The sequence below is a fragment of the Aquarana catesbeiana genome, linkage group LG05 (assembly GCF_042186555.1).
Source record: "Aquarana catesbeiana isolate 2022-GZ linkage group LG05, ASM4218655v1, whole genome shotgun sequence".
Classification (NCBI taxonomy): Eukaryota; Metazoa; Chordata; class Amphibia; order Anura; family Ranidae; genus Aquarana; species Aquarana catesbeiana.
In genome coordinates this window covers 97,632,877-97,658,164 of record NC_133328.1, presented here as the reverse complement: position 1 = coordinate 97,658,164, position 25,288 = coordinate 97,632,877, and the positions used below count along the sequence as shown (strand labels likewise).

The 25,288-nt window shown below is 42.1% G+C and overlaps 1 protein-coding gene across 5 annotated transcripts in view; it reads right to left on the bottom strand.

The window, feature by feature from the left end:
* XYLB (xylulokinase) overlaps positions 1-25,288 on the bottom strand; it is a 277,360-nt gene that overhangs the window by 164,024 nt on the left and 88,048 nt on the right. For all 5 annotated transcript variants that reach the window (XM_073629999.1, XM_073630001.1, XM_073630000.1 and 2 more), the window contains one exon: positions 24,565-24,680. In XM_073629999.1, the coding sequence (XP_073486100.1) occupies positions 24,565-24,680 (116 nt within the window). The remainder of the gene's footprint in view (positions 1-24,564; positions 24,681-25,288) is intronic.

Genomic DNA, 25,288 nt, shown 5'->3' with positions numbered 1-25,288 from the left:
TTATTGCTGTCTGTGTCCCCATTAGGGAGATTCACCCTCTTCTGTTTACCTTTATTATTGAAAGTGAATGTAAAAGAAAATCCCAAATGTTGAGTTATGCCCAGAAAAGTAAAAGAGGGGAAAGCTTCCAATGGGGACACTAGTTCCAGTGATCTGGGGGTCCCCAAGAGATTACTTTGATTTGAAGGGATTTCCTCTCACTTCCTGTTTGGCTATGGGACAGGAAGTGAAGATAAATCTCCTTAATGGGACAAAGATGGCTCAAATAAACCTTACAGCGGTTACAACCTTCCCTTTTTGTACCCCAAATTTTTTTTAAAGTTTCACCTATAGTTCTACACTAAGGTAAAAAATATTTAGGCATCAGTATCCCCACTTCACCCCCCTTTTACTTACCTGAGCCCTCATTTGAGCCAGCGGTGTGTCCGTCTGAAACACTTTTCTCCCCTCACTTCCTGGTCTCACTGGATTTGCTGAGGCAGTGGGAGGTATTGGCTCCCACCACTGTCAATCGAAGCCAGTGACGAGATAGAGGGGGTGGGCTGAGTTCCTCTGTCTATGTCAATAGAAGCAGACAGCGAGGCTTGCGAGTGAGCCAACAAGAGTGCCCCCTAGAAAGTGGCTTTTAATAGGTGATATTCGGTGGAGGGGAGAAGCCAGGAGCGCTGGCAGGGGACACAATTTGAACCACGCCTACATTTTGCCACTGCGCTTGCTAAGTTGTTGTTTACATGAGGAAAGACATTAATGCTTATCGCATGTGCATACTGTGCTTACTGTTAGTAGTTGTTGGATGTGCACAAAGTTCTATACAGGGGCATATCATGAAATGAGTGGGCCCGTGTGCAAGATAAAAAGTGGGCCCCATGTATAGATAAAATAAAATGCGGCAAGCGCAGTGGCAAAATGTGGGCGTGGCTTAAATTGTGCAAAAAAAATATTGAGCGTGGCTTAATGGGATGTGGTTTAATAGAGTCTGAGATTACTTACATAATGCAGAATGTGGTAATGTTAAATAGGGAATGAACAGTGCAGAGTGTAAGGCGGTGGGTAGTATGTGCAGGAGAGGGGTGTGGAGTGTATGGAGGTGGGTAGTATGTGCAGGAGAGGAGTGCAGAGTGTATGGAGGTGGGTAGTATGTGTAGGAGAGGAGTGAGTAGTGCATGGTGATGAGTGATATTTGCACAAGAGGAGTATGGAGTGTATGGTGATGGGTAGTATGTGCAGAAGAGGAGCGAGGAGTGTATGGAGGTGGGTAGTATGTGCAGAAGATGAGTATGGAGTGTATGGAGGTCGGTATTATGTGCAGGAGAGGAGTGTGGAGTGTATGGCATTGTTAGTCGTTTTTTTATTTTATATTCATAAATATTCTTCTGTTTTATATTTTTTACCCATTATTATTATTTTTTATTATTGTTTTACAATTTTTTTTGTAAAATGTATTGGATATATATATCAATTGGGGGGCTTTGGTGACATGTCAGGGGTCTGAACAGACATCTCCCCTTTGAGACAGAGAAATAGGCTGAGGGCACAGATTCCCCAGTCCCTTTCTTAGCATTAAAGATGAATGGATAGGAGACAGAGGCTCCTGTTCATTCATAAACTGAAGCTCAGTTATTGCAGGACAAAGAGAGCATTCGGTAGCGATCGCTCTCTATGTCCAATTCAGAAAAGGAAGGAGCCGGTAAATGACATATTTACCGACTCCTTCCTCCGCTCTCCATCCTGACATCATCCAAAGCTCCACAGCTTCCGGGAGAGTAGAGGAGGGAGTCGGCTGCGGGGGGGACGAGGGGGGGGTGGAGGAAGGGGGGGGGACCAGAGAACACAGGGATGGAGGAGAAGGACATAGCTGTCGGAGGAGGAGGACAGGGGTCAGGAGAACACGGGGCTGGAGGAGAAGGACACGGCGGACATTGGGGGATGATCGGTGTGGCAGAGGGACAGTTGCGATCTCCCTGTGTGGCATTTCAGCTGACAGCCACGGGAAGGAGAGGAGGAGAAGTGGCTGTCTGAAAAGCCATGCAGGGAGATCGATCAAGGAACCATCATCCATGTGTGCAGTGTGGGTCACAGTGCCCCCCCCTCGGGGGGCCCGTTTGCAGTGAACTCCCTGCACACATGGATGATACGCCACTGGTGCTATAGTGTTCCTCATTTCCCAAAGCAAGTCTGTGTTTCTGCTTAGACCCCAAATGATTTGTACTATATTTACTATATTGAATACACAGTACTATTTTTATGTGGCTTACCCTCACACCTCTCCCTTTACTAATATCTATATCATAAAAGGGAGGTGTTCTGTAGTTCAGCAAAGGAGAAATCACATAGGGCTGACAACATGACTTGGTATTTCAGTGCAGCAGAGTCAATATTGTAAGCTAACTTAGAAAATTAGGAGCACATTGAATTTCTGACATGATCAACGGGTAATTTCCTGTGCTTGCGGCATTTATAATGAGATAAAATACAGGGACATGTACATAGAGTATATTGCAGAGATGTGCTGAATATGTTTTTTTTTCTTTTGCTTGTTTTATTTAATTTATGTTAGTGCAGCAATCAATTACCAAGGATGCTGATTGCACAGTATAACATACAGAGAGCCACTAGAAATCTACAAAACTGTATATGAAATACGATCATGAAAAAGAGCAGAGCAAGCAAGCATAAATCTAAAAGGCATATAAAAATTAGGTGAAGATAAATACGCAATATTAACACACGGAGGATATTCACTGAGGATAAAAATATAATCTGGTTTAAAGACAACAAGTTGAGTATTACAGTGCTCATTGACACTTTTGTTCTTTGGACTATCTACATTTTCCGGGCTTTGACATCTCCCTCCTTCTTCAAGTAGCAGGTGCACTACGAGTCCAAATAAAGCTTTGCTGAATACTGCAATACTCATGTTATCCTGAGATATTATGTATATTCTGGAAAGACGAATTCAGATCCAATTTAAACAATGACATTACATTGTTTTAAAATGTAGAGTTGATGAAACACAACTAATTAACCTCTTTTCCTCGCATTTTTGCCCTCTTGAAAATTTTGTTCATTTGTCCACATTGTCCACTACATCATGCTTTTGGAAAATTCAGCTTACACAGTGAAAATCATTCAAAGCCTGCCAGAGTATACACTGCATCATTTTTTCTTGGTTAAAACCATCAGCTGAGGCTTATAGAGGAGGAGGATGAATGACCACAGAACTCAATAAACTCAAAGTTTTCTGCGTGTTGCCTTGGACAAGTTAGGTTTTCTTGTGCATACTAAATTGTTAAGCCTCGTACACATGATCGGATTGTTGGCCAACAAAACCGTGGACTTTTGTCTGAAGGGCGTTGGCCCAAACTTGTCTTGCATACAAACAGCAAGGAATTGTCGGCCGACAAAAACGAACGTACTGACGTACTACGTGGTTTTTCAGCTCTTTAGCGCTACCCTTTGGGCTCCTTCTGCTAATTTTGTGTTAGTAGAAGTTTGGTGAGTGTTGATTCGCACTTTTCATTTCACGCTTTTCATTGCGCGCTTTTCATTTTTTGCTTTTCAGTTAGTTTCTGAACGGCCGTTCGTCAACCAGACATGTTGCGGAATCGGAGGAGATAATATGTTATTTATTATTGATCTTGGAGTTATTGCTTTGACGTTATTTTTTTGGTTGAATAATGATTTGATTTGGTATATTTTATATATTTTTGGATGCATAGAATGCACTTTTTGGTTAAGTTCTATTGGCAGATAGCATGTCTAATTTTATTTGTTTTCTTTTTTTTAAGGCACAATAAAAAAAGTTGTGGAGAATAAAACTTGGCTATGTGTTTTATTTCAAATAACAGTTTGGGAGTAGGCAGTTACATTTAAAAAAATACAATGTAAAATTGACAAGGAACACCAACATAGTTGTATCTTTGATCTTAAAAACTACGGGATAATGGTGTTGTGGTAACTTGCCCCAAAAAAAAGCATAATAATATTCTTGATATCACTAGAAAAAAAAAGCCTTTGAAAATTTGTTTGCAATAACTCCATCGGTATCACCAGCAAAGCAGCTTTATTATTATCCCATTAAAGAAGAGAATGTGCGCTGCATTTCGAGATTTCATAATTTGCCATGTCACGAACGTTAACTCTCTATTATGAACGCTAGTTTACAAGACCGACTGCTTCTGGCTCGTCCTTGCTTCCGAGCATGCGTGTTTGTACTTTGGACTTGTGTCCGACTGACTTGTGTACACATGCTCGGAAAATCCGACAACAGCCATTTGTCTGCGGAAAAATGTAAAACCTGTTATCCAACATTTGTCCGCGGAAAATCCGACAATTGTCCAATGGAGCGTACACACGGTCGGATTTACCGCCAACAGCCTGTCATTGAACATTTCCCATTGGAAAGTCCGATCGTGTGTACAAGGATTTAGAATAACCACTGTACCAGACAATCCGTATTAAGGAACCGCAAAACTAGAACAGGCTTTAAAAAGAATATTTTACATTATTATGGTCAAGAAAATACAAATCTTAGGAACGTTTTTTTTTAACTCAGAAAAATATACTGCATGAATATTCTGTATTTTCATCTTTTTTTTTTTAACAGAAAATTTTATTTAACAAATCAGCATTACAATACAAGAATTTAGTACAGTCATTGCGGTGAGAATAAAGACAGTTAGATTTACCTTTAAACAATAGCCATTATTTATCAGATATTCCAAATGTGCAAACGTCAGAAGTTTCACTTAACCATACCTCTCAAGGCTCAAATCATCATACATTTTTAGATAGTATAAAGTGAATAGCCCAATATTCGACCAAACCTGGTAAGGACAGCGGGGGGGGGGGGGGGAGAGAGGAGAAGAAGAGGGAAGAGAGGAAGAGGGAAGGAGGGAGGAGGGGAGGGGAAGAAAGGAGGAAGGGGGGGGGGAGGAGAAGGAATGGGATGAAGGGAAACGGGCATAAGAAGAATAGACGTGAGATGTAGGATGTCCTCCGTTATGTTTCACGTCCTGCTTATGGGGTAGGGGGTTCAGGGTCTCCGGAGGCGTCGACCCAGGACGACCAGATTTTATCAAACTTCCCCGGACATTGCCTACTTTCATACGTCAATCTATACAGATGGAGTACCTTATTCACCGACCTTATCCACGAGGCCAGGGTAGGAGGTTCTACCATTTTCCATCGCAGTAGAATTTCTCGCCTAGCATAGTATAATGCGAAGGTTAGACACAATTTGCTATACCTATCACCCTCAACATCCTCCAGATGACTGAGCAATAGTATTTGGGGGTCCACCTGTAAGTTTGATCCTATGACATTGCTCAGTGTGGATGCCACTGCAGACCAAAAGAGTCGGAGACTGGGACAAAACCAGACCATATGCCAGAAAGTACCCTATTCCTGTCTGCATCTCTGACAGTTAGGATCTCTCTGAAGGTAGATGCGTGCCAACCTCTGTGGGGTAAAATACGCCCTGTGTAGGAACTTGAATTGTATGAAGCTATCCTTTGCAGCTATCATGGAAGGAATGTAGGATATTAAAAACTCCTTCCATTCCTCCTCTTCCAAAGAGGGAATATCAACCCCCCACTTTTCCCAGGTTTTAGTTAGTTTGGCATTGTGCTCTACTGTCAGGTAAAGGTATAGTGTAGAGAGGGGCTTCCCCATCATGCTGGAAGTCAAGAGCCTTTCAATAGAGTCTGGTTCCAGAATGGGGGGGGGGGGGGGGGGCAGGAAACTGAGCCTCAAAGGCGTGCTTCAGCTGCCAGTATCTGAATTGGAAGGAGGCCAGAATAGCAAAGGATTGTCTAAGGGCTTGGAAAGTCATGAGCCTGCCATCCTTAACTATATGCTTTAATGTAAGAATTCCCTTTTTTGCCCAGAGAGAGGGGTCCGGTAAAGTGTAAAAATGAGGGAGCATAGGGTTACCCCACAGGGGCATGTGAGGTGAAATGTAATTGGGTTTCCCATATATTTTCCTAGCCTCCTGCCAAACCCTTACAGTGGTTCGCATCGGGGTTGTCATGGACAAACTGGCCCTGAGACTCCGAAACGGGAGATTACTCAAGGCAGCAAAGGAACCCAGAATGGCTGCCTCCAGAGTGTCCGCCGGATTTTGCATGGGCTGGGAGAACCACCACCGAATCGTGACCAGAACTGCAGCCCAGTAGTAGATTTGAAAATTCGGTAGCGCCAATCCCCCCCCCGAAAGTGGAAGATATAAGATCTGCTTGGCCACCCTGGGTGGCCTCCCAGCCCAGACAAAATGTATCAGCAGATACCGGAAAAAAGTTCTAGGGATGGGTATGGGCGTATTGCGAAAGAAATATAGATATTTGGTAAGGTAAATCATTTTTAGCAAGTTGACTCTGCCAACAGGAGTCAATGGAAGGGAACGCCAAGCAGTGCACCTAGCCGTAAGCTGTGTCATAAGTGGACGCAGATTATTGTCCATGTAGTCTTGAATGTTACCGCTAATTTTTATCCCCAGGTATTTGAAATCATCTACCCATTTAAGCTGCGGGTGTGGTACCCTAGGGGTCGAGGGATGGAGTGGAAATAGGACCGACTTGTCCCAATTAATGCGAATCCCCGAATACCCACCGAATCGATTAATCAGATTGAGTGCAGTCCGCAAAGAGGACGATGCATCCGCTAAATAAAGGAGAGCATCGTCCGCATACAGCGATAACTTCTCCTCAATGGGTCCTACCTGAAGTCCCCTTACCCCAGGGTCGGCCCTCAACAATATAGCCAGGGGCTCCATCGCCAGAGCAACCAGACCCGGGGAAAGGGGACACCCCTGTCGCGTGCCACGAGACAATTGGAACTTCCCCGAGAGGCATCCATTGGTACGTATTCTAGCTGAGGGGCCATGGTAAAGCATGCGGAGCCAGTTCGTGAAACCCGGGCCAAACCCAAATCGCGAGAGCACTTCCCATAGGTAGCCCCACTCGACGGAGTCAAAAGCCTTCTCCGCGTTGAGTAAGGCCACCATCCCATTAGTCACCTCGTCCGGCCTGTCTATGTGAGTATGGAGGCGTCTGATATTAATGTCAGTTCCTCTGCCGGGCATGAAGCCTGTTTGATCCCTATGGATGAGAGCGGTAATTACCAGGTTAAGCCTATTGGCCAATACTTTTGCTAGTACTTTTGCATCCACGTTCAGAAGGGATATAGGGCAGTACGAGGAGCACAACGTGGGGTCTTTCCCTGGCTTGAGGATCACTACAATGATAGCCTCGCTCATCGTGTCCGGGAGTTTCCCAAGGCGCGATGACTCAGAGAAGAGGACCTGTAGTTTGTCAACTAGTTCTGTAGCATATTGTTTATAAAACTCCACAGGGATGCCATCGGGTCCCGGAGTTTTCCCTGTCTGCGTTGATTTAAGTGCCCGTAGTATCTCCAAGGACGTAATTGGAGCGTCAAGCTTGTCATCTTTAACCCCGAAGGTGGAGCTCTTTACAGAGAACAATGGCTCAAACCAGAACAGAAAAAGGCCTTTTTAAAACTTGCTCAAAATACTGACACTTAACAAACATGTCTATGGCGAAAATGTGCGTGGTTCGTATAGTTTGCATTGCGCTTAACACAGTTTGTCAAAAGTTAAAAATGCACCCCAGATGCCTAGGATTTTTTCTTGGCTGCTATGAACAAGGCCTAACATGCTGCAAATGCGCCACAAACACATCGTAAACTCACTTCAAACTCATGCAGGTGGAGTGAATGTTTTGAGATAAGGGTGCGAGTGGTAGGGGGAAGGATAATTCACAAGTTTCACAAAAATAGGTGGTTTAGATGTTCTGAGAGGTATAAGGGTACAGGGACCACAGAATGAATTTAAAAAAACAGGTTATAATATGCTCTTGGAATGTTCGGGGGGTAAAAGATAACTCTAAAAGACAGGCAATTTTCTCTGTGGCAGATAAGGCGAAAGTTAAAATACTCTGTCTGCAGGAGACAAACTTGGAAAAAGATACAATTAAGATAATGGATCATAAGAAATTCCAGACACAGTACCACTCCACCTACTCCTCTTATTCAAGAGGTGTGAGTATTTTGATAAATTCAGATTTGGTTTTCTCCTGCAGCCAGAGTAAGGTGGATATATATGGACGGTATATATTTCTCTACTGTTTAATCGAAAACAGTAAATATGTAATAGCTAATGTCTACATCCCTCCTCCATTGGGGATGGAGATATTGGATGAGTTAACTAGATTTATGGTGGGATTCCCAGGGATTCCGGTTATAGTGGTCGGTGATTTTAATATGGCTATGAATAATGGAATAGATAGGTTCCCACCAAAAAACATCGGCAGTGGAGCTCCCAGGAGTCCTCTTTCAAATATTGCGAGGAGGTGGGGTTGGTGGATATCTGGAGGAGGAGGCATCCTGAGGTGAGACAATATTCATGTCACTCCAGGACGCATGCCACCCTGTCCAGAATCGACCTTGTGCTGGGTAATGAGGAAGCATTGAATGTAGCAGAGGAAATAGTCTATGAGCCAAGAGGGATTTTGGACCACTCGCCAGTGGTAATTGGCATAAAGGGGGGGGGGGGAGCTTCAGTAGAGGTGACTGGAAAGTTAATCCCTTTTGGCTCGAGATTATTGAGGATACAGGTACCATTATGGAAGGGTTGGCGGAATTTATAAATTTAAATCTAGGAACTGCTCCATTAGGGATAGTATGGGACTCCCTGAAGGCCTTTCTCCGGGAAGTCTTAATACAAAAAATCTCCCATGCCAAAAAACAATCACAAGCTGAAGAATCAAAGGCAAAGGAAAGGGTAAGACAGGCGGAAGTACAGTACGTGGAGATGCCAACTCCAACTAGATATGAGGCATGGGTGGAGAGGCAAAATGAGTATGGTAGAACGATTCTGGAAAAGATGGAAAGGAAAAAACTATTTCAGAGATGGAGTTTTTTTGGTGAAGGGGAGCGGGTTGGGAGGACTTTGGCCTTGATTATTAAGGCTAATGGTTCTTCAAGTACTGTACCGGCAATTGAAGGGAAGGAATAATCAAAAAAGCCACCCCGGAAATACTAGAAGAATTTAGAAAGTATTTTAAAAATCTATATAGTACGGCGCAAACAAATGTGGAGGGGGAAATGTGGGGTTTTTTTTGGAAACTGAAAATAACTTCCCATATTAAAAGAAGATCGGGAAATGCTAGATGCCCCATTAACACTTAAAGAGTTGCAAAGGGTAGTGGCAGATATGGCGAACCAGAAAGCTCCAGGCCCTGATGGTCTACCTATAGAAATATTTAAAAAATACGGGGAGGTTCTACTTCCTATGCTTCTGGAAGTGTTTAATGGAACTATGAAGGATAGAAAACTACCCACATCTATGACAGAAGCCATTATAATAATCTTGCTGAAGGAGGGGAAAAATCCGTTAGATGTGACTACATATAGGCCTATATCGTTGTTATGTTCGGACGTGAAGATTCTGACAAAGGCTTTGGCAACAAGGCTAAAGAAAATAATTTCCAAATGAATACATATTGACCAAACCGGGTTCATCCCGGACAGATCCACCAGTACGAACATAAGACGAGTATATTTAAATATGCAAATACCCATAGAAAACAGCGGTAAGAGAGCCCTCCTCTCATTAGATGCAGCCAAAGCATTTGATTGCCTGGAATGGCACTATATGTGGAAGGTATTAGCGGAATTTCAATTTGGCCCCAGCTTTGTCCACTGGTTGAGCCTATTATATGATAACCCAAGAGCCAAGGTTAGAGTCAATGGTGAGTGCTCAAAGTGGTTCCAATTAAGAAGGGGCACAAGGCAGGGGTGCCCTTTGTCGCCCCTGCTTTTTGCCCTAGCAATGCAGCCTTTGGCTATTGCACTGAGGACCACTCAGGGGGTACAGGGCTTTAGAAGAAGGAGGGGAGAGGAGAAAATTGCAATGTATGCGGATGATGTTTTATTATTTCTGGGGGACATACAGGACTCATTGAGGACAGCCATGGGTATAATCGAGGATTTCGGCCACTTTTCTGGGCAACAATCAATTGGGAAAAATCATTAATCAGTAATTTTGCCATTAGACCCCCTCAGAGCCACTCCCATATCAAATACCCCAAATTAAAGTAGTAAGTCAAATGAAATATCTGGGTATTACCATCTCAAGAGATCCAGAGCAATATATCACTGGAAACCTAGTCCCACTCATGAAAAAACTAAAACAGAAATGTAGGGTTTGGGGTCGGTTGCCTCTCTCGGTCGCCGGGCGTTGCAATTTGATCAAGATGGTTTGGTTGCCACAAATTCTATACATATTACATAACTCTCCAGTGTGGATTCCTAAGCATTGGTTTAATAAAATGGACAGTGTGTTCAGAGAGTTAATTTGGAAAAGCGGGGTGGCAAGGATCAGCTTGCAGGCGCTGCGACGGCCGGGAGAGAAGGGTGGGATGGGAGTACCGGACCCTTGCTGCTATTTCTTGGCATCTCAAATGCAGCATGTGGGAGGTAGTAATAGGCCAGGGAATAAGGTAGCAGGGAGTAATGTACTACTGAATGACACTAATCATGATACAGTAGTAGAAGCGTTGGAGGCGGACTCCTTTGGTACTAAGTGTCCCACCACTCGGATGATGGTTAAGAGCTGGGCAAGTGTAAAAAAAAATAATGGGTTATGTGGGCTTCTCGGAGTTTTCACCAATATGGTATAATAACAATCTTAGTGAACTTAAAATAATGGGGATTATTGAGGAGTGGGACCGTCAGGGCATTCATTGCTTGCCACAGCTATATAAGGCAGGGAGATTAAAATCATTCCAGGAGCTAGTGGAAGAATATGCGATTTCCAATCGATCATTTTATAGGTATCTGCAAATAAGGCATGTCTTAGAAGCACAATTTAGTGGAAAGGAACCAATGTGGAGTGATATGACCTCTCTGAGGAAGTTAGTTAATGCTAACTCTACAAAAGGTACCAACAAGTGTCTGGGAATGCCCAGGAAAAAGCCAAAGTCTACTTACCACCAGCTTGCAGACAACCAAATTGACCTATCTAACAGTAAGCATTAAAAAAGGGGTTTAGTCCGCACGCATTTGCAAACACATGCGTGAGCCACAGAGCCACGTCACGGCACCCTTGTATCTGTGGTCCTAACACTAAAGTATAAGTGTCCCCACAGTGGAGGCACATGCATTTAATGGATAAATGAGAGCAGGTGGCTGGAGGGGAGCCCACCCCTCCTTAAAGGTACAGGAGCACACCAAGCACCCAGCAATAGCACAATGGCTGCAAAGGTGTTGGTGCACTACTGGACCAATACAAACACTCACGTGATAACAAAAGCTTGCCACCACTCTCATTTATAGCTGGCTATCGCAGTAAGCAGCATTGGGAGGCTAAAAAAGGTACCAACAAGTGTCTGGGGAATGCCCAGGAAAAAGCCAAAGTCTACTTACCACCAGCTTGCAGACAACCAAATTGACCTATCTAACAGTAAGCGTTAAAAAAGTCTAAAGAGTTAAATAACTCTACAAAAGGTCTCTGATATATATAGAAGTTTGAACGTATCAGGTCAAGAGAGTATGGTGGAAGATAAAAATAGGATTAAATGGGAGGGAGATGCTGGGCCATTGTCAGATAGCCAATGGGAGTATGTTTTGGCTTCCGGGCCCAGGGTCTCCCTCTCTCCTTCACAGACAGTTTCCCATCGATATTTGACCTACAGGACATACTTTACACCACTGAAGTTGTTCAGGATTGGTAAGAGGCCTGATGCGAAGTGCCAAAGATGTGGAGCAGGAAGAGGAGACTTGGTACACATGTTCTGGCGATGCCCCAAGCTGTATAGGTATTGGAAGAGCATAGTGGAAAAAATTAACTCTGTGTTTGGGACATCGCTGGGCATGGAAGTCAAGACATGCTTATGGGACCTGATGGAGGAACAAGAGATCCTAAGGGACACACAGACCGCAATAGTCAGGTGCCTGTTTCAGGGCAAAAAACATATCGCTCGGAACTGGCAGAGAAAAGATCCCCCGACGGTAGTAGAGTGGATGAAAGAAGTAAGGGAGGTGATTAGTAGAGAGAAATATATATATAAGAAAAGGAGTAACTATAAAAAATTTGAAAAAAAATGGAAGTTATGGGTGAATTGGGAGGAGCATAGAATGGATGTTGTGTAAGATGAAAGTGGAAGTGGGAGGGTTGGTGGGAGGGGGCTAAGGGGGGGGATTAGTTAAAAGGTAAAGGGAAAAATTCCTTTATATCTCGTTGATGGTATATTATGGTTTACAGATGTTTTGAATCAATGTATAAATGAGATAATTACAATGTCTGGATAGAGGATGGCTTCTTAGCCTCTTCTCTCTTGTTTTTAATGAAATGTTTCAATAAAAAGATACAAGAAAAAAAAAAAAAAAAAAAAATATATATATATATATATATATATATATATATATATATATATATATATATACAGTATATACACACTATATTGTCAAAAGTATTGGGACACCTGCCTTTACATGCAACATGAACTTTAATGGCATCCCAGTCTTTGTCCGTAGGGTTCAATATTGAGTTGGCCCACCGTTGACCGTTCTTCCAGAAGCGCATTTGTGAGGTCAGGCACTGATGTTGGACAAGAAGGTCTGGCTCACAGTCTGTTTCATCCCAAAGGAGTTCTATTGGGTTGAGGTCAGGACCTTGCTTTATGCATTGGTCCAAATCATTTGGTGGAGGGGGGGGATTACAGTGTGGGGTTGTCTTTCAGGGGTTGGGCCCCTTAGTTCCAGTGAAGAGAACGCTTAAGGCATCAGCATACCAAGACATTTTGGACAATTTCATGCTCCCAGCTTTGTGGGAGCAGGACTACGCACCAGTGCACAAAGCAAGGTTCATAAAGACATGGATGAGTGAGTTTGGGGTGGAAGAACTTGACTGGCCTGCACAGAGTCCTGACTTCAACCCGATAGAACACCTTTGAGATGAATTAGAGTGGAGACTGTGAGCCAGGCCTTCTCATCCACATCAGTGCCTGACCTCACAAATGTGCTTCTGGCAGAATGGTTAAACATTCCCATAGACACACTTCTAAGCCTTGTGGACAGCCCTCCCAGAAGAGTTAGAACTGTTATAGCTGAAAAGGGTGGGCCAACTCAATATTGAACCCTATGGACTAAGAAGACTGGGATGCCATTAATGTTCATGTGCGTGTAAAGGCAGGTGTCCCAATACTTTTGGTAATATAGTGTATATTGGGGCAGTGACTCTTCATCATTAGATTTCTCCATCTGAGAATTTAAGTAGAAAAGATGCCTAAAAGTAGATAATAACTGCTTTGCTCTCTCTTTAGCTAACCGATTGCACTCTGGGAACCCTTAGTTATGTATTAGGTTTGTATATTTATATTAGTTAAAAAAAATTATGAACTTAAAGTGGTATTAAATATAAAGCCAAAAATTTAATATATTGCAGCTTAGATGTGGTGGTTGCATTTGTTTTCTTTTTAAGACTTTTTCACCTGGTGATCTGGCCAGTAACACGCCTCCTATATTAGATTGCCCCCACTCTGGATGAAGGAGCACATGGGCACCTTTGGACAGCAGCGCTGTCAGTCTGGGGGGAGGGGAGTGTTAGATGTACTAGCAGATTTAAATACACCAACAAATTGAAGCCAAGCTCCAGCTCACACTGCAGTTACACAAGCAGTTACAGCAACATTTCTTTTTTCTTTTGGGATGAAGGTTTTACATGAATTGGAAAGCTGCAAAATAATAAATGTTTGCTTTTGGGTTTAGTACCGCTTTAAAAAATATTAAATAAAAAGGACAGTGATGTCATATCACAAAATTGGATGAAGAAATGATAAAACTTTTGGCAGGTTCAAAATATATATATATGGCATATGTGTATGCCTGAAAATCAACTTTAAATGCTGATCAATGATCATAATGGTCAATGATAATGTATAAAGCGAGGACACTCATAGAATTTAATAAGATTTTACCCGTGAATGGCTGGTAGTAAACAACACAAGATTACTGCACATTATACATTGCCTTATCTTATTAAATAAGAACGAAGTCTAAAGAAAAAGACAAGAAAAATAAGTACATGGATGTATAACTGTTGTCATTATCCTCATCATTTAATTTGAATTAAAATGAGAAAAGGACATGCTGCTTTTCAAGTGGTTTTATCGCCAGCTAACTACCTTTATTGATGCTTCTGCATAGTAATCAATAGTTTATTAATTAGAATAATAGCAGCCACATGGTGATATGCATCTGCACATTATCCAATATACAGAACATAACACACACCGTCAAGGCATGGTATTAAACTGTCACTGCTTTAAAAGGAAATTATAGTCTATTTTCAGTGACTACGCATTTTGAGTTATTGTTGTAAAGTTTATTTTAAAGCTATGTTTATACATAAAATTAAAGCTGTTTAATCGTCTTATATGTTGCCTTCCATGGTTCTTTTCCCCTCATCAATATTCTAAGGAAATGTCCTAAATAAAATCTTTCTGTTTTCATTACATACTTTATTTTGGACCTAGTGATATCATCATTGGGTCTCTGTCCTTCTATGCAATGCAGGCAGTTAATGGCTGGTGGAAGGGGCAAGCAGGGGGCTATATATAGCTTCCTTGAAACATTACAACCCCCTGCCTAAGTACACCTAAGCAACTCAGTGCCCATCAGTGACACCAATCAGTGCCCATCAGTGACACCAATCAGTGCCCATAAATAACACCAATCAGTGCCCATTAGTGATGCCAGTCAGTGCTGCCTTTCAGTGCCCATCAGTGCTTGCTCATCAGTGCTGCCCATCAGTGCCACTCAGCGCCCATCAGTGCCGCCTATCCGTGACGCCTATCATTGTCCACCAGTGCCACCAATCGGTGCCTATCAGTGCCACCTATCAATGCCCATCAGTGCGACATATTAGTGCCTCCTCATCAGTGCCACCTAATCAGTGTCCATAAGTCCCACCTCATCAGTGCAGCCTATCAGTGCCCATGCATGAAGGAGAAAAATTACTTATTTACAACATTTACAGACAGAAACTAAAAAAAACTTTTGGACTGGTTTTTTTTTGTTTTTTAGCAAAAAATAAAAAAACCCAGCAGTAATTAAATACCACCAAAAGAAAGCTCTATTTGTGTGAAAAAAATTATAAAAGTTTCATTTGGGTACAGTGTTGCATGACCGCGTAATTCTCATTCAAAGTGTAACAGTGCTAAAAGCTGAACATTGGCCTAGGCAGGAAGGGAGTAAAAGTGCCCAGTAGGCATTATTAACCTTGTATTTTCACCTGTATAAGAAGTGCATTGATCATATAGTTTCATGGTCTCATTTGGTGGGCTGTTTGCATTTAATAGAGTAAATCTTCACATTCCTTTGTCAGCAGTTTCTGCTTGTGTTCAAACATGAGACATGCCACATGGAACTGCACAGTTTAGTGTATCATCTCTCTCTGTAGTTTAAGAACTGACTCTTCCTGTGAAGAAACAACATATCCCAAAATTCCTGGGTTTCTTAATCTAATGCTCAGGTGAAAGCTACACCATAAATAGATCTGACACAGCCACAAGCAGGCTAGGCAATGAAGTGATAAGATGAATTTCATCACATTTGTGGTGCAACACAGAGGGAATAGACAGGCATGGATGTGATGCAATGTACTGGTACGTCGCTGCCTGTTTCCAGCCCTGTCCACCTAGTCCCCTGTGATTTGAGTATGTCAGCAGATCCCAGCCAATGATTCATGGCTGGGACCTGCTGATCAGCTGTGTCGAATCACAGCCTAGAGCTCTGTGTTTGTAAATAGCTCCACACTTGCCTGTCTCTGCACATTACATCACAGTTACTGTTTCCTTCCTGCTGTATTCCAAAATGTAAATATACCTGCCGTTCAGACACATTCCAGGTGTCCTGTTCCATATTTTAAATAGATTTACCTAAAAAAGAAAAATTGTGTGCGATACTTACCGTTTAATTAACATTAAAAAGCATGTCCAGATGTAGACGAAGGTCTACAAACAGTGTTTAAAATTGTCCCTTGCTTTCCTACTCCATCAACAGTGGATATACCAAATGTTACAGACCCAACCAGGACAGGGGCATTTTGAGGGGACTGCAGGCTAGCCTCTTGCCTACTGACTATGAGCCCTGGCATTTGAGGGGTTCTATTTTTGCGGGACCTTTGGAGTAGTTTTTACTTCAGATTCAAGTCCATGCCTCCCTGAAACACACAGACTCTGGGAACCTAGGACCTGGATACAGATTTGGGGCCTCTATGCCCAAACCATCAATGACCGAAACTCTGAGAATCAGAGTAGATGTTAACATAATCAGCTCAAAACAACCTGATGCTGGCGGTCTCCTGGTATAATCTGTTTAAGGTGATATGTATTAGGTGTCTTTGCCCATTGTGTGCCTCCTAGGTGTGAATTCCCATTGTTAATTGCGTTAAATGAGTCACCAATTTTTTCTGTCTGTTGGCTAATCTTTCTGAAGGTTCCTGCAGGATAGGATTACTCTTGTATCTACTTTGCCTCGTTATCAAACCATTGTGGGAAGTTTGTGTGTTTATGTTTGTGATAATGTGTAATGTACTTTGTGTATCCAGGGTTGTGGGCTTGTTGCTGGATTGTCTGGGCACCCCCTGACTAATCAAGGCTTGTTTAAGTGACTAGTGTTAATTAGCGTACTGTTAATGTTTATGTTGGCTGTTCCTTAGATGTGCTAATTGTTTTGGATAATGTGAACCGGATTTTGTGTAATATATATATATTGTGTGTGAGTTTACAATAAAGTCAGTTCCAGTTTGCACCTAATCTAGTGTCATCTAGTTCTTGGGTGCTCAGTTATAATACCTGGTTCCTGGTTCCAAACTGTAGGAAGTTGTATACTGACAGAAGCACCCAAGGGTGCCAAGTGGTTCGTCACACCATATAAGCCTTCTCTTGCGGGCATTCAGCAGTGCAATGTACAATACCAATGAATAAGCCTGCCAGTACAGCTCTTTACCACGTGATCAGCCGTGTCCAATCATGGCTGATCACGGTGTAAACAGGAAGAGCCATTTATCGGCTTTTCCTCACTCGCGTCTGACAGACAGGTAGAGGTGAGCCAATTGGCGGCTCTCCTGACAGGGGGGGTCTGCGCTGATAAACAATCAGCGCAGACCCCCCGCGGATGCCCGCCCGGGACAACCAGAATGCCGCCAGGATCACCAGGGATGCCCACAAAAGTACCCCAAAAGGTATGCCACCTGGACCACCAGGGAGATGGCAATCAGTGCCCATCAGCAATGCCTGCTAGTGCCATCAGTGATGTCTATCAATGCTATCTATCAGTGCCGCGTATCAGTGCCCATCAATGCCGCGTATCAGTGGCCATCAGTGCCCAGCAGTGCTGCCTATCAGTGCCACCCATAAGCACCCATCAGTGCAGCCTTTCAGTGACCATCAGTGTCACCTATCAGTGCCCACCAGTGCCACCCATGAGTGCCCCTCAGTGCTGCCTATCAATGCCCATCAGTGCCACCCATCAGTGCCGCCTATCAGTGACCATCAGTGCCGCAAAAAAATAAAAACCACAGAGATAATTAAATAGCACCAAAAGAAAGCTCTATTTTTGGGAATAAAATGATAAAAATTTTGTTTGGGTACAGTGTAGCATGACCGCACATTTGTAATTTAAACAGCGACCGTGCTGAAAGCTGAAAGGTTTGGGCAGGAAGGGGGGTAAATGCCTGATATCGAAGTGTTAAACATAGTGCCTGGGAGGGGGGGGGTCCCCTTAGTCTGCCTGTAAATTGGTGCATCTGTACCATGTATAGAACCTGCATCAGAATCAAGTAATGGCTGTGCATCGTCAAGAAGCAAGTGGCTGATGCTGCGTTCAAATAACTCAGCTGACTCCTCCATGCATAATGCTAGGGCTATGGCAGGAGTAGCTGTGGACAAGGAGGCAGAATAAGCTGCTCTGGCAGCTGCGATGGACTAGTCTCTGTTTGCGAGACAGAGGATGAGGAGGATGAGGATGGTTTAGTAAGCCAGTCCAACACCTCCTCTGTATGCTGCAGCTGGATAGCAAGGGCAACATCACTAAACAGAGGAAATGGTGCCCTGCCTGGAGACAGACCACGTCTACCTTTGCCTGTGGACACAGACGCTGCTGGCCCCTTCACAGTTCCATGGGAACGTCTGCCTCTCCTTGTTGGTCCTCCAGACATGATGGTGGGGGGGCTTATTACCGAAATGTAATAGAGACGGGGAAATGTGTACTTGGATACACTTTAGTCAATGGAAAGTGCTGTTTGGTGCACTTTGTACTTTACACTTTGAGTACTCGCTACACAGACACACTCCACTGACACTCTTCAATACACTGCAGTAAAACTGTGCTGACGCACTTCAATATACTGCAGTAAAAGTGCACTAATGCAATTCAATATACTGCAGTAAATGTGCACAAGCGCAGTTCAAAATACTGCAGTAAACCTGCACTAACACAGTTCAATATGCTGCAGTAAACATGAACTATCGCACGTCAATATACTGCAGCAAACCTTCACTAACGCAGTTCAATATACTGCAGTAAACATGCACTAACGCACATCAATATTCTGCAGTAAACATGCACCAACGCAGTTCAATATACTGCAGTAAACATGTACTAACGCACATCAATGTGCAGTAAATGTGCACTATCGCAGCTCAATATACTGCAGTAAATGTGCACTATCCAAGCTCAATATACTGCAGTAAATGTGCACTATTGCAGCTCAATATACTGCAGTAAACATACACAAACGCACGTCAATATACTGCAGTAAATGTGCACTATCGCAGGTCAATATACTGCAGTAAACCTGCCCTGAAACACTAAACTGACACTAAAGTAAAAATGAATGGTCACGCTAAACTCACGCTGCACTATCACTATATTCACATTACTCTAACACTCTACACTCACAATAGAATTACAATAGCACTTTATAGTATACTAACTTGCTAGTAGCAATGAACAGAGCCCTGTTTTATCTATCTTCACTCCAATATCTCGCTGCAAATGGTTGCTCTATGAAGGATCCTTTTATAGAGAGGGTGGGTCTATGACTAATGAGCCATGATTGGGCACAGTCATCATTATTTTCTCCAATCATGGCTCTGACAGTGTTCTGTGCCCTGATTGGGAAAATCCTTCACTGCTAATCAGGGCTTTTAATGCACTCTACAGCGTGCAGTGCATTGTGAGATCCTCAGTGGTCCCAACAAACAATCTAACGCCCCAGCAATTCGGGTGTTCGCTGAACGGGCGAACAGCCAATGTTTGGCCCGAATTCATGTTTGAGCCAAACCGTTTGCTCAGCACTACTCCTAGGCCTTTGGAATTTATAATTTATAACATTGATAACATTTATCTGTGCACCTTTTTGCATGAAGTATTGTTTACAGCCAATAAGCTGATAGCTTAGGTGTGGATCCAAGCTGGGATGCCTACCTCATAACAACATAAAGTATAAACGAAAAAAGCATAAATTCTGAAAACGCTCCCATATAAGAAACTATTCTATGACTAAAAAATCTTCTACTTTCTGTACATTAGATGCAGCTCTTACTTAATTTTCAACAGTGACTCTTAGTACTCATTGCCATATACTCAATAGTGATCTGTTATTTCTAAGGGTACTACTATATTCTAAATACCCCTATATTTGAGATGGCACACTACAGTACACTCTTGGTCTTGGTTCTCATTGTTTCAATTATACTCTAATTTTAGGGGCTTTGCTATATTATTTTGCACTTATTCCTGCAATTAGGAATCTAATTTTATTTAACTTTAGCAATTTGATAACTTGTCAATTGTGTAAGCAATACATTCTTTCTGCGTATGCTAAATTGCAAAAACCTTGCCTATATATATATATATATATATATATATATATATATATATATATATATATATATATATATATTCCATTGATTAAATATACAAAACAGGTGAATGTCTTTGTCAGCATTGATGTTACTTTATTGCCCTTTTCTTTGTTTTTTCAAAACATGTTTATTAATCGCTTCCGGACCGCCCACCACATACATACATACTGCGGCGGGGGGGGCCGGCTGCATGAGATCACATATGCATGTGCCACCAGGGACCCATTTCTTGCTGCGACTGGACACAGCGGAAGCCAATCAGTGGGTCTGCCAGCCGCGATAGCCGTCGACCACCCACGATCATTTAGAGGAAAGGCAGAACGCCGGTATGCCTATGTAAACAAGGCAGATCGTCATTCTGTGAGGGAGGAAAATGGAAATCTTTTCTTTCTGCTAAGCAGAAACACGGATCTCTGTTTTCCTCCAGTCACAGCATTCCCCCCAGAGATATAGAGCACTCCCTAGGAGCACACGTAACCCTTTGATTGACCCTGATGTTAACCCCTTCACGCCAGTGTCATTTATACAGTGACAGTGCATTTTTTAGCACTGATCACTGTATAGGGGTCACTGGTCCCCATAATGTGTCACTTAGTGTCACGTTTGTCTGCCGCAATGTCACAGTCCTGCTAAAAATCACTGATCGCCACCATTATTACAATAAAAAAATAAAAAGTTCATAAAAATATCCTATAGCAAACCAATCAATCAGTAAACGCTTATTGGGATTTTTTCACCAAAAACATGTAGCAGAATACATGTTGGCCTAAATTGATGAAGAAATTGTATTTTTTACATTTTTTTATTAGATATGTTTTATAGCAGAAAGTAAAAAATATTGTGTTTTTTTCAAAATTGGCGGTCTTTTTTTTGTTTATAGCGCAAAAAATAAAAATGGCAGAAGTGATCAAATACCACCAAAAGAAAGCTCTATTTGTGGGGAAAAAAGGACATCAATTTGTTTTTGGGTACACTGTTGCACGACTGCGCAATTGTCAGTTAAAGCAACGAAGGGGGTAAAACCTTTAGGGGCTTGTTAAAGTTTAGGACATACACCGATCAGCCATAACATTATGACCACCCACTTAATATTGAGTATGGCCCCCTTTTGCTAAAACAGCCCTGACCCATGCAGGCATGAACACCAAGGTAACATCCACATGAATGGCAGGACCCACTACCTCTGCCAACTTGCCTTCTTATATTGCATCCTGGTGCCATCTCCTCCCCAGGTAAGTGATGCACACCCGGCCATCCACATGATGTAAAAGAAAAACGTGATTCATCAGACCAGGCCACCTTCTTCCATTGCTCCATAGTCCAGTTCTGATGTTCATGTGACCATTGCAGAAGCCTTTGGCTGTGGAGATGGGTCACCATGGGCTTCACAGCCCCATACGCAACAAACTGCAATGCCCATTTTTTTCTGCATTCACCACATCAACTTCACGGACAACATGTTCACTTGCTGCCTAATATATCCCACCAATTTTCAGATGCCATTGTAACAAGATATTCCTTTGTTATATTCCTGATCGGTGTATAACCACAGTAAAAACAAGCCATACTGCATCTTGATAAGCATCATAAAGAAAAATGACCTACAAAAATATAGATGTATATATGGCATACAAATATGAAAGGATTAAAGTCAAAGCAATGGTATCCAAAACAAATTAATAAGCTTTCTTGCATGGCACATGAAGAGAAAGCGACACAAGGGTTGGGTGAATCTCATTAAAAGCAGTTATGGTAAATACCAAAAAACGCAAACTAGTTCCCCATTTTAATAATAATAAAATCTCATTTTGATTTAAAAAAAAAATTAACCTGAACTCAAAAAATTAAGATTTGCTATGTAATATAAGACTGTAGAAATATTCATTGCACCTAAGCAGTACCCGGAAAGCTTTACCTATTGTATGGAATTCCTTCTGGAAAAATAATAAAGCACTTTTTGGTATGTAAGTGTGCCTAGGCAAACCCCATTGCAGTATATCTGCAGTTTGAGAACTAAGGCACTGCTGCCTCTGCTAATCCCAAAAGAAGTGGAGTGAGATTTGGTGATATCATCGCTGTGCTGCTCACTGTTCTTTCTGCTGGAGGCTTCAACATGAGGAAGCAAAATCTCTACCAAGATGGTATAGACACCGTGCGAAACAAGACATGGTAGTTCAGTAATGGGGAAAGATCTGCTACAGGAAGACCACAGGGAATACTCGTCACTAGTTTCATGCCTTTTTTAAGCTTCCAGAGTTCAGCTCCTCTTTAATATACATAACTGGACAGATCAATAAATGTTTAACCCCTTGCCGACTGCCTGCCTCACTTAGGGCTTGTTCACACTTGACTAAATTTCTTTATTTTGTTTACAAACTATTTTTATTGGGTACAAAAAAGTGGTACAAAAAGCTTTTGTCATATGCCATTAAATGTACAATACAGGTAGTTTACACATAAAGACTAACAAAATATATTGTTTGATTATTGATAGATATATATTTTGTTTTTTTGGTAAGTCAACAAATTAACAATTAACTCTATGATTGTTATATATATACATATCTTATATTGTTCTTCGGACTCCAATACTTGGTAATTTTATTCAGGGTTGAAAAAGAGATTCGAAAGGTTATGCCATGGGTCCCATTTTTTTTATTATAAAAAAGATTAGTATTCTGGAGTGTGTGGAATATTTTTTCTATAAAATTAATATTGTTTATTCTGGTTTTCAAATGTGTTAGAGGAACTTATTAGGATTTCCAATGGAATGCTACCAACCAGTGTATTGCAACACATATTGTATGGATCAGTCTCATATTATGGGTGGAGAGTCCAATAATAGGGGAAAATAGGAGACAGTTGTGGAGAGTGAGGTTTATACTACTATCTGAAATTTTGAAAGCAAATTTTTCTAGTTGCTTCCATATCTGTGTAACCTTCTCACAATTCCAAAAAATGTGTGAGAATGAACCTGTGGAATTGCAACCTTTGAAGCATGTCTGAGGAGTATTGGGGAAAATGGCATGAATTTTAACCGTAGTATAATACCATCTTGTAAATAATTTAATTGCAGTCTCTTTAATCGTGATCGATCTTGTGCACTTGTGTAAATTATTAATGCAATTGTCCCAGTTTTTAGTTGTAAACGAGAAATCACACTCTTGCTCCCATTTGTACATGTAGGGGAGTTTATTTTGTTCTATGTTATTAACTAGATTAGAATATATTTCTGATATCAGGCCTGTTCTTTTAAGTGACTTTAGACATATGTTTTCGAAGAATGATAGAGGATGTGAATTTACTGTTTGGAAATGTGTGCTAAAAAAATGTCTAATCTGGAGGAATTTATTAAACTCAGTATTGGGAATTTGATGTTGAGATTTTAGTGAAGAGAATGATGTGAAGTTGTTGTTTTCTAAAAAATTAAAGAGGGATCAGGTTGTTGTTTGTCCACCATGAGAAGTCTCCAGCTTCATGCGTATTTAGGGGGAATTTTGGATCTCCAACAAAAGAAGCATGTGGGGGGGTGTTAGATATCATTTTGTATTTTTTGTTTGTGTAGTTTCACACTTGACTAAATTTCTAACACTTAACAAATGCTCCTATAGCATTAGTATGGTCGTTAGACTCGCGTCAATGAGCTTTAGTATGGGCGTTAGACTGGTATTTTACAAGCCTTAAAAACACTCCCCAAACACCCAATGTACAGTTTTGAAGTGTTTGATGAGCGTTAAGCAGTGCCAGAAGGTGTTTTTTTCTTTTGGGGGCATCAAAGCCCCGCACTTACCCCATCTAGGAAGCATGTCTGGCGGGCGGCAGCTTTCTTTCTTCCTCCTCCTGTGGTTCACGGCAGCTTCCGCCGTGCATCTCCCTCCTTCCTCCTCCTAGGTGTTCAATAGGGTCACCTGTCCTTTCAGCCAATTGGGAAATGGGTATCAGACCAGCGCTTCCTGATTGGCGGAGAGGCGATTCAGTGTTAGAATAGCGAATATTCATTCGCTATTCTAACAGACTTGGGTGGGCTCAGAGTGCAATGCTCTGCATCTGAAGCCCACCCTATTTTGAAACCTATTAGAGCCTCTGGCTCTAATCAGGTGCTTCAAAAAAAAAAACCCCACCGCTGTAATTCATGCGCCCGGCGTCCTGAAAGGGGCCGGACGCATGAATAGGGGGTGGCACAGGGGATGGAAAGAAGAGGCGGCGCCCAGGCTCTCTTAATGGAAGTTAAGGTGTGTTAAAAAAAGCTCCACAAATGGGATATTACAGGAAATAAAGTAATTTTAATGCCCCGCAACCGCACTGCAAACACCTGCCAGAGCATTTGTGAAGCGTTACCATAGACTTGAATGGGAGGCGGTGAACTTAGCCTTAGAAGTATAGCGGCAAAGCAGCCTCCCTGCGCTGGATCACATATCTGGTACGTGATCCACATTTCTGGGTAGGGGCGCACGCACTCTAAAAAACTTTTTTTTAGAGTTGGTGGAAGCTTTACAGAAGCAGTGAGGAAGACATGAATCAATTTCAGACTAATCAGCTATTTACTGCAGAAAGCATGACATTATGACATTAGTTGGATATGTCAAATTAATCATCATAGGTGGTGGGTACTTACCATAGTAAGGCCATATAATCCTCAGGCTGTACTGGGTTGCAGAATATATGCCCCTCTAGAGCAGGGGTGGGCTCTTGAATCCAAAGAAACAGAGTGTCACTTGTACCAAGGCTGACCTGTAGTAAGATAAGAATCTGGTTGGTTGAGATAAGAATACAGAAGGAGACTATGTGAGGTTGATTTACTAATGGCAGATAGGCTATAGACTTTCCAAGTGCACTTGCATTTATTTTCCACAGAGCTTAGTAAATGTGGTAAAGCTCTGCTGATTTCTTTCAGCCAATCATGCGCAAAGAAATTTTTAATTTTTTTTTCCTTGCGCCTGATTGGGTATTCTTAACAAAGTGAAGTTTGCCACATTTACTAAGAAAAATGAGTGCAACTGCACTTGCAAAGTGCACAATCTATTCGCCTACTTCTGCGCGACTTTGTTGCAACTTTGGCGCAACTTGAAGCAAAGCCTGTGTAATCTTGAGGTCTATGGACCTCAAGTAGCATTAACGTTGGACCAAAGTAGTGCAGGGAGTACTTTAGGGCCCGTTTCACACTTGTATAACCTTCAAGTCACGAGACTGACATGACTTGAAGCAATGCCTGTGTAATCTTGAGGTCTATGGACCTCAAGTCGCATCAAAGATATGAACAGTACTCATTGGAAAATATGGGGTATGACTTGTCATGCGACTTTGCAGTCCCAAGTGGCAGGACAAGTCGCACAAGTGTG